This window comes from Zalophus californianus, chromosome 4 (genome assembly GCF_009762305.2).
Source record: "Zalophus californianus isolate mZalCal1 chromosome 4, mZalCal1.pri.v2, whole genome shotgun sequence".
Classification (NCBI taxonomy): Eukaryota; Metazoa; Chordata; class Mammalia; order Carnivora; family Otariidae; genus Zalophus; species Zalophus californianus.
In genome coordinates, this window is record NC_045598.1 from 92,099,302 (window position 1) to 92,110,584 (window position 11,283).

General features: G+C 58.4%; 1 protein-coding gene across 3 annotated transcripts; it reads left to right on the forward strand.

The window, feature by feature from the left end:
* Positions 1 to 2,246: 2,246 nt before the first annotated feature.
* ATXN7L2 (ataxin 7 like 2) lies at positions 2,247 to 11,062 on the forward strand. 3 transcript variants are annotated; one of them, XM_027602786.1, is made up of 11 exons: positions 2,247 to 2,393; positions 4,304 to 4,369; positions 4,730 to 4,834; positions 5,240 to 5,450; positions 5,752 to 6,038; positions 6,654 to 6,736; positions 7,087 to 7,337; positions 8,148 to 8,346; positions 8,472 to 8,593; positions 9,082 to 9,877; positions 10,853 to 11,062. In XM_027602786.1, the coding sequence occupies exons 1-11, from the start codon at positions 2,267 to 2,269 to the stop codon at positions 10,865 to 10,867; spliced, it is 2,262 nt and encodes a 753-aa protein (XP_027458587.1). In that variant the 5' UTR covers positions 2,247 to 2,266; the 3' UTR covers positions 10,868 to 11,062. The 3 variants fall into 3 exon arrangements, with proteins under 3 accessions (XP_027458587.1, XP_027458579.1, XP_027458570.1); XM_027602778.1 differs by having other exon boundaries at positions 10,197 to 11,010; XM_027602769.2 differs by having other exon boundaries at positions 9,082 to 11,011.
* Positions 11,063 to 11,283: the final 221 nt, after the last annotated feature.

Here is an 11,283-nt window from a genome sequence, read left to right on the forward strand (position 1 = left end):
GGGAAGGGGGGTGGGGTGGGGTGGGTATGCACTCCTGCCAAGGACTCCTAGCCCAGAACCCTCCCTAGAGCAGAGAAGGCTCTTTCTCCTCCTCAAGAGGTGGCTTGTTCTCATCCAGAAGGGCCTTGATTTTGGCTAGGGCCTTGCTTTCCATGACCACCCTAAGAGGAAAGGCTACTTCACCTCATTACCTCCAGAGGGCTGGGCTAGGCCAAGTGCCGAGGGCAGAGCTTCCTCCCAGGACTCATGTCCCCTCCAGCCAGGGCTGGCACCACTGCTTTGCCTAGCAGGGACTAGGGTAGGAGACTGTGTTTGGTCTCTCCAGATTGCCAGAGGCCAACAGGCAGGACGCTTGCCCTCTGCCCTACCAAACTCTGACACTGCCAGGGTGCCCACCAAGGACCTTTTCGGAATTTTGAGTTCCCTCCACTCCCATGATCATAGGTCTCTTCCTTCTGGGATTGAAGATCGGGGTGGGGGGTGGGGGGAGAATGTTGCATGTTGTTTTCTGATGCTTGTTACTACACATTTGAATAAACAGTGCTTCGAAGCATTTGCCAGGAAGGAGCTAAGACTAGAGCCCTTCCAGGGATTTTTTTTTTCTCTTCTTCCCATTGCTTTAAGTTCTTGCATTTCCGCCAAAACACCATTCCACTCCTCTCCACCCTGCACCCCAAGCAATAGAGTCTGCATTTCCTCTTTTAGTGGCACCAATTAGTCCAAAGTAACTGAGACTGGTTAGCAAATTTGAGCAAACTCAAAAGGCGAGAGATAGTGGCTTTCACAGTGCTGTTTCCCTTTGCTCTCCTAAGCTTCCTGTCAGGAGGTGAGGGCCGCGTGCCTTGCCCTTTTAACTACAAAGGTTCTTTCTGAACAAACTTGCACCTCTATCCCCGTTCTGACAAGTGACCCTTACATTCCCTAGAAAAAACACACACATGACGTTACATTCAATTTCAACAAGTTCCTGGACCATCCCCCCCACCCCATCATCTTTGGTTCTCAGGTTAAGAATCTCTGCTCTCAGAGATTATCTTCACAGTACTTAAACCTTCCCTGGGTGAAAATGAGAAGAAAGTCTGAGGTCTTGAAGTCACAGACCTTGACTTATTTGCCTCCAGTTTGGTTTCCTTTATCTGAAGGAATGAATATGGGGTGAGCTGTGAGAGTTGAAAAGGGAAAAGAGAACTAGTCTCTCTTTTCTGATGTGATGGGGGGGCAGGCTTTTGTCTCTTGATTGTGGGAGGGTGGGAAGAAATGTTATCAGCTGAGAAGAAGAAAGAGGATGATTAAGGTATTTTCCAGGCCTTAGCAAGGAAAATGACAGATCTGATGAGAAATCTCCCTATGCTGAGGCTCTGGTAGCAGCCTTTCCAGCAGAGAAAATATTCATTAGAAAAAGAAGCCAAAGTGATGGATGGAGTCAGGGTCCAGCCAGGGTTTGGGAAGAGGCGGTACAGGGTATCGATCGCAGTTCTCAGGAGGAGAGAAGGATCAGCAGAGATGCTGCAAACACCAGCAGCCTCGGGGCCACCCCAGTTCCGGGGCTGGCTCTGGCTCAGAGATAGCCTTCTGTCATCCTGACAGGTGATCTTGATCAGCTCATCTAGGTCCTCCCAAACCCAGACAACGCCACTCCAGCCCTCTACCCTGCTTCAGGGCACCGTGGGTTTCCCACAGAAGAGACACAACACCAGAGCCGAGGACCCTCCCCCACTCCAACCCTCGTGTCCTTCAGCACATCCTACAGACTCCCTCCCCTTGCCCTTCGGATTCACAGCGCCCACCTCCCTGCACCTACCCTATTCGATCTACAGGGGAGCGAAGTCGCTTCTTGACCGCCAGCCCGGGAAGGGGCGCCAGCCAGCTGGCGAAGGCACGGCTTAGAGGGGCGTCTTGGGCAGAGAGAGGCTTGGGGCTGGGGTGTGTACGCAGTGGGCTTGGGAGAGCGTGCTGGTAGCACAAAGAATGTGTGCACAAGGGTTAGGAGAGGAGGTTCTGGGGCTTTGGTCTCTTTGCCCTCCGCAATTGTGCATTTTGGAAGGGCTCTTGCTGCAAGCTCCGTAGGCACCGGCAAGTCCCTCCAAGACTACACTTCCCAGAAGGCTATGCGACAGGGAGAGTGAGGGGAGGACAACCTGTGCTGCGCTTGCGCAAAGAGTGAGCTGGAAAGGTGGGAGGGAGAGGGGAGGCGTGCCCGCGGCGGGGCTAGGGGGAGGGGGCCGCGCGGCGGTGGCGCCGGGGCGGGCGCGCGTCCGCGGCGGTGATGGCGGTGCGTGAACGCGCGGCGGCAGCAATGGCCGCTCTGGAGCGGCGGGTGCCGAGTCTCGATGACTTCGCGGGACAGAGCTGGAGCTCGTGGGTGGAACGGGCCGACCTGCCCGCGGCCGACGGTGAGTGAAGCTCCCCTAGAGTCCGGGGACCCCATCACTGTCTCCCCTCCCCCTCTCCGGGCCCCCGCCTGCAGAGGGGAGCCGCCGACGGGAGCCGCCGTCCGGCTCCCCGGCCCCCCAAACAAAGGACCCGCCGGGTCCTAGTGCCCGCCTGCTCCGTCACCTTCGCGCCTCCGGGTCCTAGCGCCGGCCCACCGCCCGTAGCCCACCCTGCCCACCTCTGCCTCTGCCGGTGCCCAGTACCTGCCCCAGCATCTGCTTGCTTTTACCTTCCTCTTCGTCTGCTGTCCTCTAGCTTCCGCCCCTCCTGCACCTGCCTAGGGCTTTCCCCGTCCGCAACAGTCCTCTCCACGTGTTTCCCACGCACCCCACTTCTGTGCCCCCCTCCCAACCCCCCTTGTTCCTTCGCCTTCTGCCCCACACCTCCTGCTCCTTTTCGGCGTTTGCCTGCGGGTTGCAGTGCCACTGGACCCCCGCCCCCTCCGCATTAGTTCGTCGGTCCATCCATCTATCCATCCTCCCTTCCTCCCTCCTTTCGTCCATCCATCCCTCTGTGCCTCCAACCCTCAGTCCTTTCCCGGGCCTCTTGCCCTGCCTCTTGGCTCTCTCCCCTGACCCCCACCTTCTCTAGGCCCCTGAGTGCCTTTGGTAAGCGGGCTGACAGCCCCTTCTGCTGATCTTTGTCTCCTGGGCCCCAGGGGGCACCTGGCCTCGTGGCCTTTGGGGTGACAGCAGGCATCACAGCCCTGAAGAAGTTTGCAAGTGAAGAGGTGGAGGAGGAGACCGCATGGAGCGGTCTCTGATGACACTTGTTCTCCTCAGACATCCCACTCCCAGCTCAGTTCTGCCCATCAGTGCATTTTAACGGACTTAAGAGTGGGAGCTGCCCCTTGTCTCTTGCATGCCTAACCCACTACCCCTCATATCTGGAGATTATGTAAGACTGTCAGCGATCTTCTCATCCTAGAAAGGGGCAAATCTGTTAGTAGGCGTTAGAAGCACATCTGAGTGGAAGCCCAGGCCACCCTAGGACTGCCCCATGCTGGGTGGGCAAGGATGGGGCCATTGTCAGGGTCTGGGTGCTTTGAGAACCGGAAATGGAATCAGACGGGTTTGGTGACTCAGAATTGATTTTTTTTCCAAGGGACAGGGAGGGGGCATAGAGGAGGGAGGGGAGAGGAGTAAGGTAGGGGGATGGGGGAAAGCTGCTTTGCACAGCTAAGATGTTTTTGTCATCAACCCAGAAACTGAGGTATAAGGGCAACCCTTGCCCAAAGCCCTCCTAAAGAGGGGAGGCGCTTGCATAGATGACCAAAGGGACTTTGAAGATGCCAAAGGACCCCCGAGACAGCAGTTTCTCTGCTCTGTGACCATCCTGTCTATGCAGGACCTGAGAAGCTGGGTGTAACTTTGTCAGTACCACGGTAACCCAGGTGGAAGAAAATCGCATTCATGGGGATGGGGACCTGGGAGATATCTGTTTGGTGTGGCACAGAGTGGCAGGAAGGACCCATCTGAGAAATCTCAAGAAGGGACTTGGAGATTTATAGTAAAACATGCTAAGGATTGTTTCCCATTTAAATGGGGAAGCGGGCCCAGAAAAGAGATCATATGTATTCACAATCACCCAGCTACTCAGCAGTGGAACCCCAAATTGTGCCTTGGAGTGAAGAGTCCATAAGAAAGGTGGCAGGATCCTTCCTAAGGGGGTCAGCTCATTCCAGAGGTAGCAGCTGAAGGAAGAGTGGGCACTTGAGAATGACCCACTGAAAGGCTCTCCAAGGGGTCCTGAGCACCGGGAGCTTGTTAGAGAGTGTAGGCTTCCTACCCCTTGGCTGCTAGCGCTGGTTGGGTGGGAGACGGGGTTCCTGGGGCGGGGGTGGTCCTTCTAAACTGTGTTTCTCCTCCAGGGGCTGAGGTGGAGGAGAGTAACAAAAACACGAAGAAGTTGGATGCCATGACCCTCATTAAAGAAGGTGCGAGTTGGCATGTGTTAGGGCTGGGGCCTAGGGCAGACAGGACCACCTTCCTCTCTTTCAACATATCCCAGGGGGTATGTTGGGGATCCTCGCTTTGCTGGGTCTGAGTCAGCCCATTCCCCTGCCTCCTGTGACCCGTTGTGGGAGATCCTAATCTTAGGTGATTGGGCTCACTCACCTGACAGCCCGCGTTCTTAGGTTGAGCTCTAGAAGCTGAGAGCAGGCAGCATAAAGCCTGTCACGTCAGCTGGGGAGGGGGAAGTGTCTTCTGAGTTGGGGGGGGGCGGGGTGCTGCCTGATCTTACAGGGAAACCCCGGGATCCCCAGCCCCAGTGATAAGGGCTTCTGTCATTGCAGACATGTCCATCTTCGGGCACTGCCCTGCCCACGACGACTTCTATTTGGTTGTGTGTAACCACTGCAGCCAAGTGGTGAAGCCTCAAGCTTTCCAGAAGCACTGCGGTGAGGGGAGCCCTAGGGAGGAGAAAGAGGGGACAGGGGAAGGTGGAACGTGGATCTCTGAGGACAGGGTCAGTCAGGAGGTCATGTGGGTCGTGGGGGGGAGGCCTCGGGGATCGGCAGGTCCTGGGGGCGGCTTCAGAGGACTGTGCCGGGTCAGAAGGATTGTTTGAGCAAAATTCTAGCATCTAGTGAAATTAGGGGAAGAGCAAAGAGGTTCAGGAAGCCAAGTCCTAATTTTGAGTCTGGAAGGCTCAGATTCAAGTGGGAAAAATGGCAAATTTAGAATCTCAGGCTTGGGAAATTGCAGATTTTGGTATCGTGAGTCTGTGAGCAGGGTCAGGAGGTGGGGGAAGGAGGCAGTTGATACCACTCACCTCGATTACTCTCTCCACCTCCTGGTGACAGAAAGAAGACATGGGCCCCTCAGCAAGCTTTACGCCCGGGCCCCACCCCCACCTCCAGCCCCTGCCAGCTCTCAGAAATGCCATGTAGTGAATGGGCAGGGCCCAGCTTGTAGGGCCCCAGGTTCCACCAAAACCTCCTCCAGGGAGAAGGGCCAGGGGTCCCGGAGCCGTGGCCACCCGCCTCCTGAGAAGACACAGAAGGACAACCTCTGGTAAGGAGAGGCTGGAGACTCCCTGAGACCAGCCTTGACCCTGACCCTAGCCCAGGGAGGCGTTAACACAAATGGAGACAGCTGTGGGGCAATGGGCCCTGCTCACAGCAGGAGGCAGCCACTCTCTCTGCAGCTCCCTTCTGTGTGATCCAGGGAATATGGGGTGCCCTTTCGCCACGTCCTGCACCCCTGCTGGAGCCCACCCAAGTTCCAGGGCTGGGAAGGAGGTGGCTCTGGGCTAGAGTCCAGGGCCCAGGCCCAGCCCCCCGTCCCCCAGCTCACACCCTCTCTCCATGTGTAGCCTTTTCGTACCTGTGGTGAATTTGGAGAAGATGTCCAGTCTCCCGAAGCCCGACGGACATGGAATCAGGCTGGCCCCGCCCTCTGCTCTCCTCAGCCAGCCTGCTGGCCTCACCAAGGACTCCCCGGGAAAAATCCCAACGGCACCCCCTTCTAAAGAACCTCCAGGGAGAGAGAGCATCGAGATGACCCCCAGCGAGGGCCCCAGTCACCGGGCTGAAGGCAGTCCCCCTGAAAAGGAGCCTGGTGGGGCCAGGCTGCCCCCCAAAACCCACCGGAAGATGGCCCGTGAGTAGTCATGTGGTCTTGGGGGTCAGGAAGGTAGAGTGGGGGACCCCTTTGGACAGCTTGGTCCTTGGGCCCGAAGGAGAGGGGTCAGGAAGGAGTGGGCCTGGCCGTCCCTGGTTGCCAGGGTACCAGAGCCCCTGGTCACTGCTTGACGTGGACATACACTTGAACTCCTTGCTTTCTAGGAAGCTTCTCTCCAGCCCAGGTCTCCTGGTCAAGGCTAAGGGAGCTTATGCCCAAGCAGGTGAAGGTATTCTTCCTCACCCTGGGCTGTTGACCTTTATCTCTCCTCTCACCTAGATCCAGGGCACCAGACCCCCCACTGCTGGTTTCCCTGGCGTCCCAGCCTGTGGCTACCTTTGTGCCGTGATCTGTGTTGCCCTGTTTTGGACTTGGAATCGCCAAAAGGAGTGCCTGGGCTGGGAATGGGGGCGGGGATGGTTCTTGTGCCTCTGCAGCAGTGGGTTTCTGATGCCCAGAGGAGTTTCTCTGGAAGGCTGCAGCCCCGGACTTGAAGGCCAGAGGTTCTTCTGTCGTAGGCCCAGCTCTTCCCAGGCCTTCCCTTGGGCCTCCTGGAAATGGCCTTGGGGTTCACGTGAACGATTTTCCCCACAGGGAAGGAGTGCGACCTCAACAGGCAGTGTGGGGTAATAAACCCAGAGACCAAAAAGATCTGCACTCGCCTGCTGACCTGCAAGGTAATCTCAGTCCCACGCACAGTGAGGGAGGACAGCACAGACACGGGGCCTGGGCAAGGAGAGAAACTGCAGTGTTATCCAAGATTCAGCTCGGGGTGGGGGTGAAGCCCAGGTGAGGCAAGGCGAGAGGAGGCTGCCCCCAGTGGGCCTGGGCTGGGAGCAGTAGGCAGAGTGCCCCACTCCAAAGGAAGGTTCTGAGCCTGTGGGGGGAGTGAAACAAAGACACACAAATACACCTACAAACACACTCACGCCCCCTCTCTCCGCTTGCCCAGGCTAGCGCACACTGCTGCCCCTCACTCCTGCTCAGCTCACACCCCCTCCCCGCCCCTCACCCTGCTCTATTCTAGATCCACTCGGTGCACCAGCGCCGGGAGGTCCAGGGCCGAGCCAAGGACTTTGACGTGCTAGTGGCAGAGCTGAAGGCCAATTCCCGCAAAGGGGAGTCTCCCAAAGAGAAGAGCCCAGGGCGCAAGGAGCCCACTCTTGAGCGCCCCTCCCAGGAGCCCCCCTCTTCAGTCCAGGTTGTGGCAGCGGCCGCCCCCAGCAGCACCTTCTCTGCTCGCGCCAAGCAGACCTACCCGTACTGTGCACTGCCCAGGTACGTCCAGGGTCCAGTCCCCCACCTGGGGGGCACCTGGTTCCAAGCCATCAGGGACCCCGGGAGACAGGTCCAGGGAGTCTCACTCCGCCCCGAGTTGGGGGGATAGCTGGGGCCCCCGGCAGTGGTGCGGAAGTAGGTGACTCCGTGCTCCTACCGCAGCGCAACACCGCTGTGCCTCAGCCTCTCTCTAGGGTGCTGGTTCCACTGCCTGGGATAAAAACCTTGGCCCAGCTGCTTCTCACAGGCCAAAACTTGTCCCGGGGGAACTGAAAGGGTCAGGGTCCTGCGTGAGGCAGTCCTACTGTGTATTCATTCACTGGCCCCTTCGTGTGCAGAGGCTGCGCTGGAGCCCGGGGAGAGCCCACCTTGCTGAAGGAGACACACACGCAGGTCTGCCTGTAACACAAGGGGCAGACCCGAAACAGGCTCAGCTCACAGGCAGGCTCACAGGAATATGTGATGCAAGAAGGGGGTTGAGGGAATTGACTGGGCTGACCAGAGCTGGGTGCAGTTAAACTCAGAAGATTTTCTGGAGGTGGCGAATCTGGAGCAGATTTCCCCCCAAGGAGGCAGGGCCTGGGAAATGAAGGGGCTGGGGAGAGGATCCCTTGGGAGCTGTGGCCCCTGACCTTTCTGGCTCTTACCTCTGTGAGCTCTGTTGTTCCTCCCTTGCTGTCCTCCTTCCTCTTTGTCTCCTTGCTCAGCAGGGGGTCTGCCCTGGCTTTCTGGAGCTTGGCGGGTTCAGGGACACCCCCACCCTGACCCACTCTGGTCTCCTTGCCCTCACATCCCCTTTGGCCCTTCCAGGTCCCGGGCCTCCTCTGAGAGTGAGTTGGATGATGAAGGCCCCTGTGGTGGTGATGGGGACCCAGGCCTGTTCCCCTTTCCCCTGCCCCGGGGTGGGGCCCAGGCCTCCAGCGAGGAGAGTGAGGAGGAAGGGACATCTGAGGACCTCCACCTCCCCCCTGACTGCCATTATGCAACCCGGCCCCCGCGGCCACAGGCGGTAAGGACCTGGGGCAGGGACCTGGGGTGGGGGGTGGCCCAGCCCTCCTGGCCCACAGATCCTTTGCGCAGGAGCCCTCCTGCGTCCCAGGCCCCACTAACCTTGGCCCTTCCTTCTGCCTCTAGTTCTGCACCTTTGGGAGCCGGCTGGTGAGTCCAGGATGCTACGTGTTTAGCCGCCGGCTGGACCGGTTCTGCTCAGCACTGAGCTCCATGCTGGAACGGCACCTCAGCTCACACATGTGGAAGTGAGTCTTTTGGGCCTGGAACTGCCCTTTTTAGACCCCGGGCCCCGGACATCCATGGGCTTCAGAAGCTCTCATTCTTCTCACCTACCCATAGATGCGGTTCGGCTGTTTGGCAAGACCCCAGATAGAATGAAGAGGACGTGGGGGAACTTGACAGCCTGAGGCTGGGCCGAGGCAGGGCCAGAGTGGGTGGTGTGGGAGTGAAGCCCGGCTCTTATCCGTCACTTCCAGTACCTTTTGGGTAACTAGGGATAGGAGATGCCGAAACTGAAGTTTGAAATGAGGTTCTGAATGGGTCTAGATACTCGTTCATTCCTGCCTACCCGTGTGCTCTCTTCCTAAGCGTCAGTTCCAGTGTCTCCCAGCAGATGGCAGCAAGGCCAGGGCTCTGTGGGCCATTTCTAGGTGGGGCAGAGAGCTGGGTGGAGGTTGGTGGGGAGGTCCTCCTGTTTGCCTAGCGTCACAGCCGAGCTCTCTTTTTACTGCAGGAAGATCCCACCGGCGGCTGAGCCTCCATCCCACCTTGTCAGCTCCCCGCTCTCTGCTCCCCTGAGCCCATCCTCTACGGGCAGCTGCCCGCGCCTTCCAGGCCCACCCCCCCGACCCGCCTGCCCAGCCTCCACGCCCCCCGCCAAGGACAGCCTTGTCCCCAGCTACCCTGCAGGTTCTCCCAGCGTGGCAGCGGCCTGCAGCCAGGCGGAGTGCATGGGCGGGAGCCAGGCCATCACCTCACCCCTGCCTGCCAACACGCCATCCCCATCCTTCAGCAGACTCCCGCCTTCGAAGGCCAGCAAGTCGTCCAAAGGCAAGGACGGGGTTGAGGTGGAGGCCCCTTCTCGAAAGCGAAAGTTATCCCCGGGCCCTACCACTTTCAAACGGACCTGCATCCTGGAGCCCTCTGGAAAAGGCAAACCCTCTGGCTGCCGGGGCCTCTCGGCCAAGACTAAAACAGCCCTGGGCCTGGGGCTTAATGGGACGGTGGGGCCAAGAGTGAAGCGGGCAGGGCCTCTGGACTGTCGGGGCTCCCCTCATCAGCCCCCCACACCCGTCAAGGCTTCTCAGCTGGACAACCGGGGAGCAGCTGGACACCCAGCCAAGGCCCTGTCCACCAACTGCCTCTCCGAGGAGGAGGTAGCCAAGAAGCGGAAAAACCTGGCTACTTACTGCCGGCCGGTGAAGGCCAAGCACTGCCAGGCCGGTGGCCCTGCCGATGCGGCCTGCTCCGTGCGCCGCAAGAAGCCGGGGCCTGCCATGGCCTTTGAGGAGAAATGTTCTGCACTGAAGGTACCAGCCCAGCTCCCTGAAGAGCACGGGCAGGGAGAGATCAGGATGGACGAGGGTAGAACGCACAGTGGGCACCTGGCACAGAGAAGGTGCTAAGTAAACGTTTGGGCGGGGAAGGGATTCTGAAAGGGGAAGTTGAGAGAGTTCTTGGGCTGTCTTTTCTAGGGAGAGGTGGGTCAGCTCTTTGAAAGGTGACCCAGCTTTTGCTTGATGGGCCTTCCGCTAGCTCTCCCTTGAGCTGAGGAGATGCTACCTCTCCCCTGCCCCCACATTTGCTTCTGTTTCAATGAAAGGGCCACTTTCTGACCCCTCACACCAGGAACTGGAGCTACCTCTGTCCCCTGAAGGAAAGGAAGTTGGACTTCATGAACTCTGATGGGGAAAGGTTTGGGCAGCGGGGTTGAGCTTGGGTCGCTGAGCCGTGGCCTGATATGCTGGGCGGCGGGGTGGGCGGGCTGGTCTTGTTCATGGGTTCTGCCTCTGGGCATCAGGGCCTGGAAGGGCAGGGACACCACGCGAGGTCCATGTATGCATAGGTGCCCACTTCCAGAATTTCAGGTGCCAGGCAAGTCCTCCAGGGTTTCTGGGAAAGCCAGCGGCCAGGTTTCTGTGCCTCTTCTGACAGGAGCCCTGGAGTAGCACACTCTGGGCTGTCCAGAGGATCTCGGCCAGGAGGGACTTACCGGCGGTGAGAAGGGGGCTGCTTTTCCGCTGTAGGCACGGGCCAGATGCATACGCACTCCTCTGGCACCCATACGAGAGTAGTGAGTCGGACAGTGCCCTCACGTGTGCGCGTGCGCGCGCGCGCACGGGTGTTCTCAGGCTGTCCCCGCTCGGCTGGCATTCATCTTTCCCCTCGTCCAGCGTTCGTCACCAGCCCAGCCAGGAGGAAAGCAAGCTTTAGCTCTAATGGTGCACACAGTTCACTGGGTGCCCCTAGCCTGACCGTGTCTCTTGCCTCTTGTCTTCCTGCAGTCTAAAGCCCATTAACAAGAAAGTGCCTGCCCACTGCGACGGAGCCGTCAGCACCTCCTCCCCTCCAGATCCGGGCCCCAGGCTGCGGCCGCTTTTTATAACTTTATATTATTTTTTTTAAGAAAAAAAACTCTTTAAAATACCTCAAGACTGTCTCCCTGTTCTGTTGCTGCTAAGAAAATGTAAAAACAGAAACATAGAAAAGGAAGGAAAAAGATGGAATAAAATGAGTGTCCGTGCTGTCCCCATCCGCACCCCAGGAGGCAGAGATGATAGGCAGCCAGACTCCAGCTCCTGGCGCTTGCTCATGTATTTTTGTCCTTTTAAATGGTGTGGGAATGGCTGGGGTTTGTGTCATGGTGGAGTCTTCTCTCCAGAGAGGATGATGAGGCATATGGCTCTGAGTGAGCAAGGCTCGCCAGAATCTTTAT

Bases quoted from the DNA above. Each gene is read 5' to 3' on its own strand.
- ATXN7L2 (XM_027602769.2), top strand. From the start codon at position 2,267: ATGGCGGTGCGTGAACGCGCGGCGGCAGCAATGGCCGCTCTGGAGCGG. The intron at 6,039-6,653 runs GTGAGTAGTCAT...TTTTCCCCACAG, and splicing joins AACCCACCGGAAGATGGCCC to GGAAGGAGTGCGACCTCAAC. The intron at 8,594-9,081 runs GTGAGTCTTTTG...TTTTTACTGCAG, and splicing joins CTCAGCTCACACATGTGGAA to GAAGATCCCACCGGCGGCTG.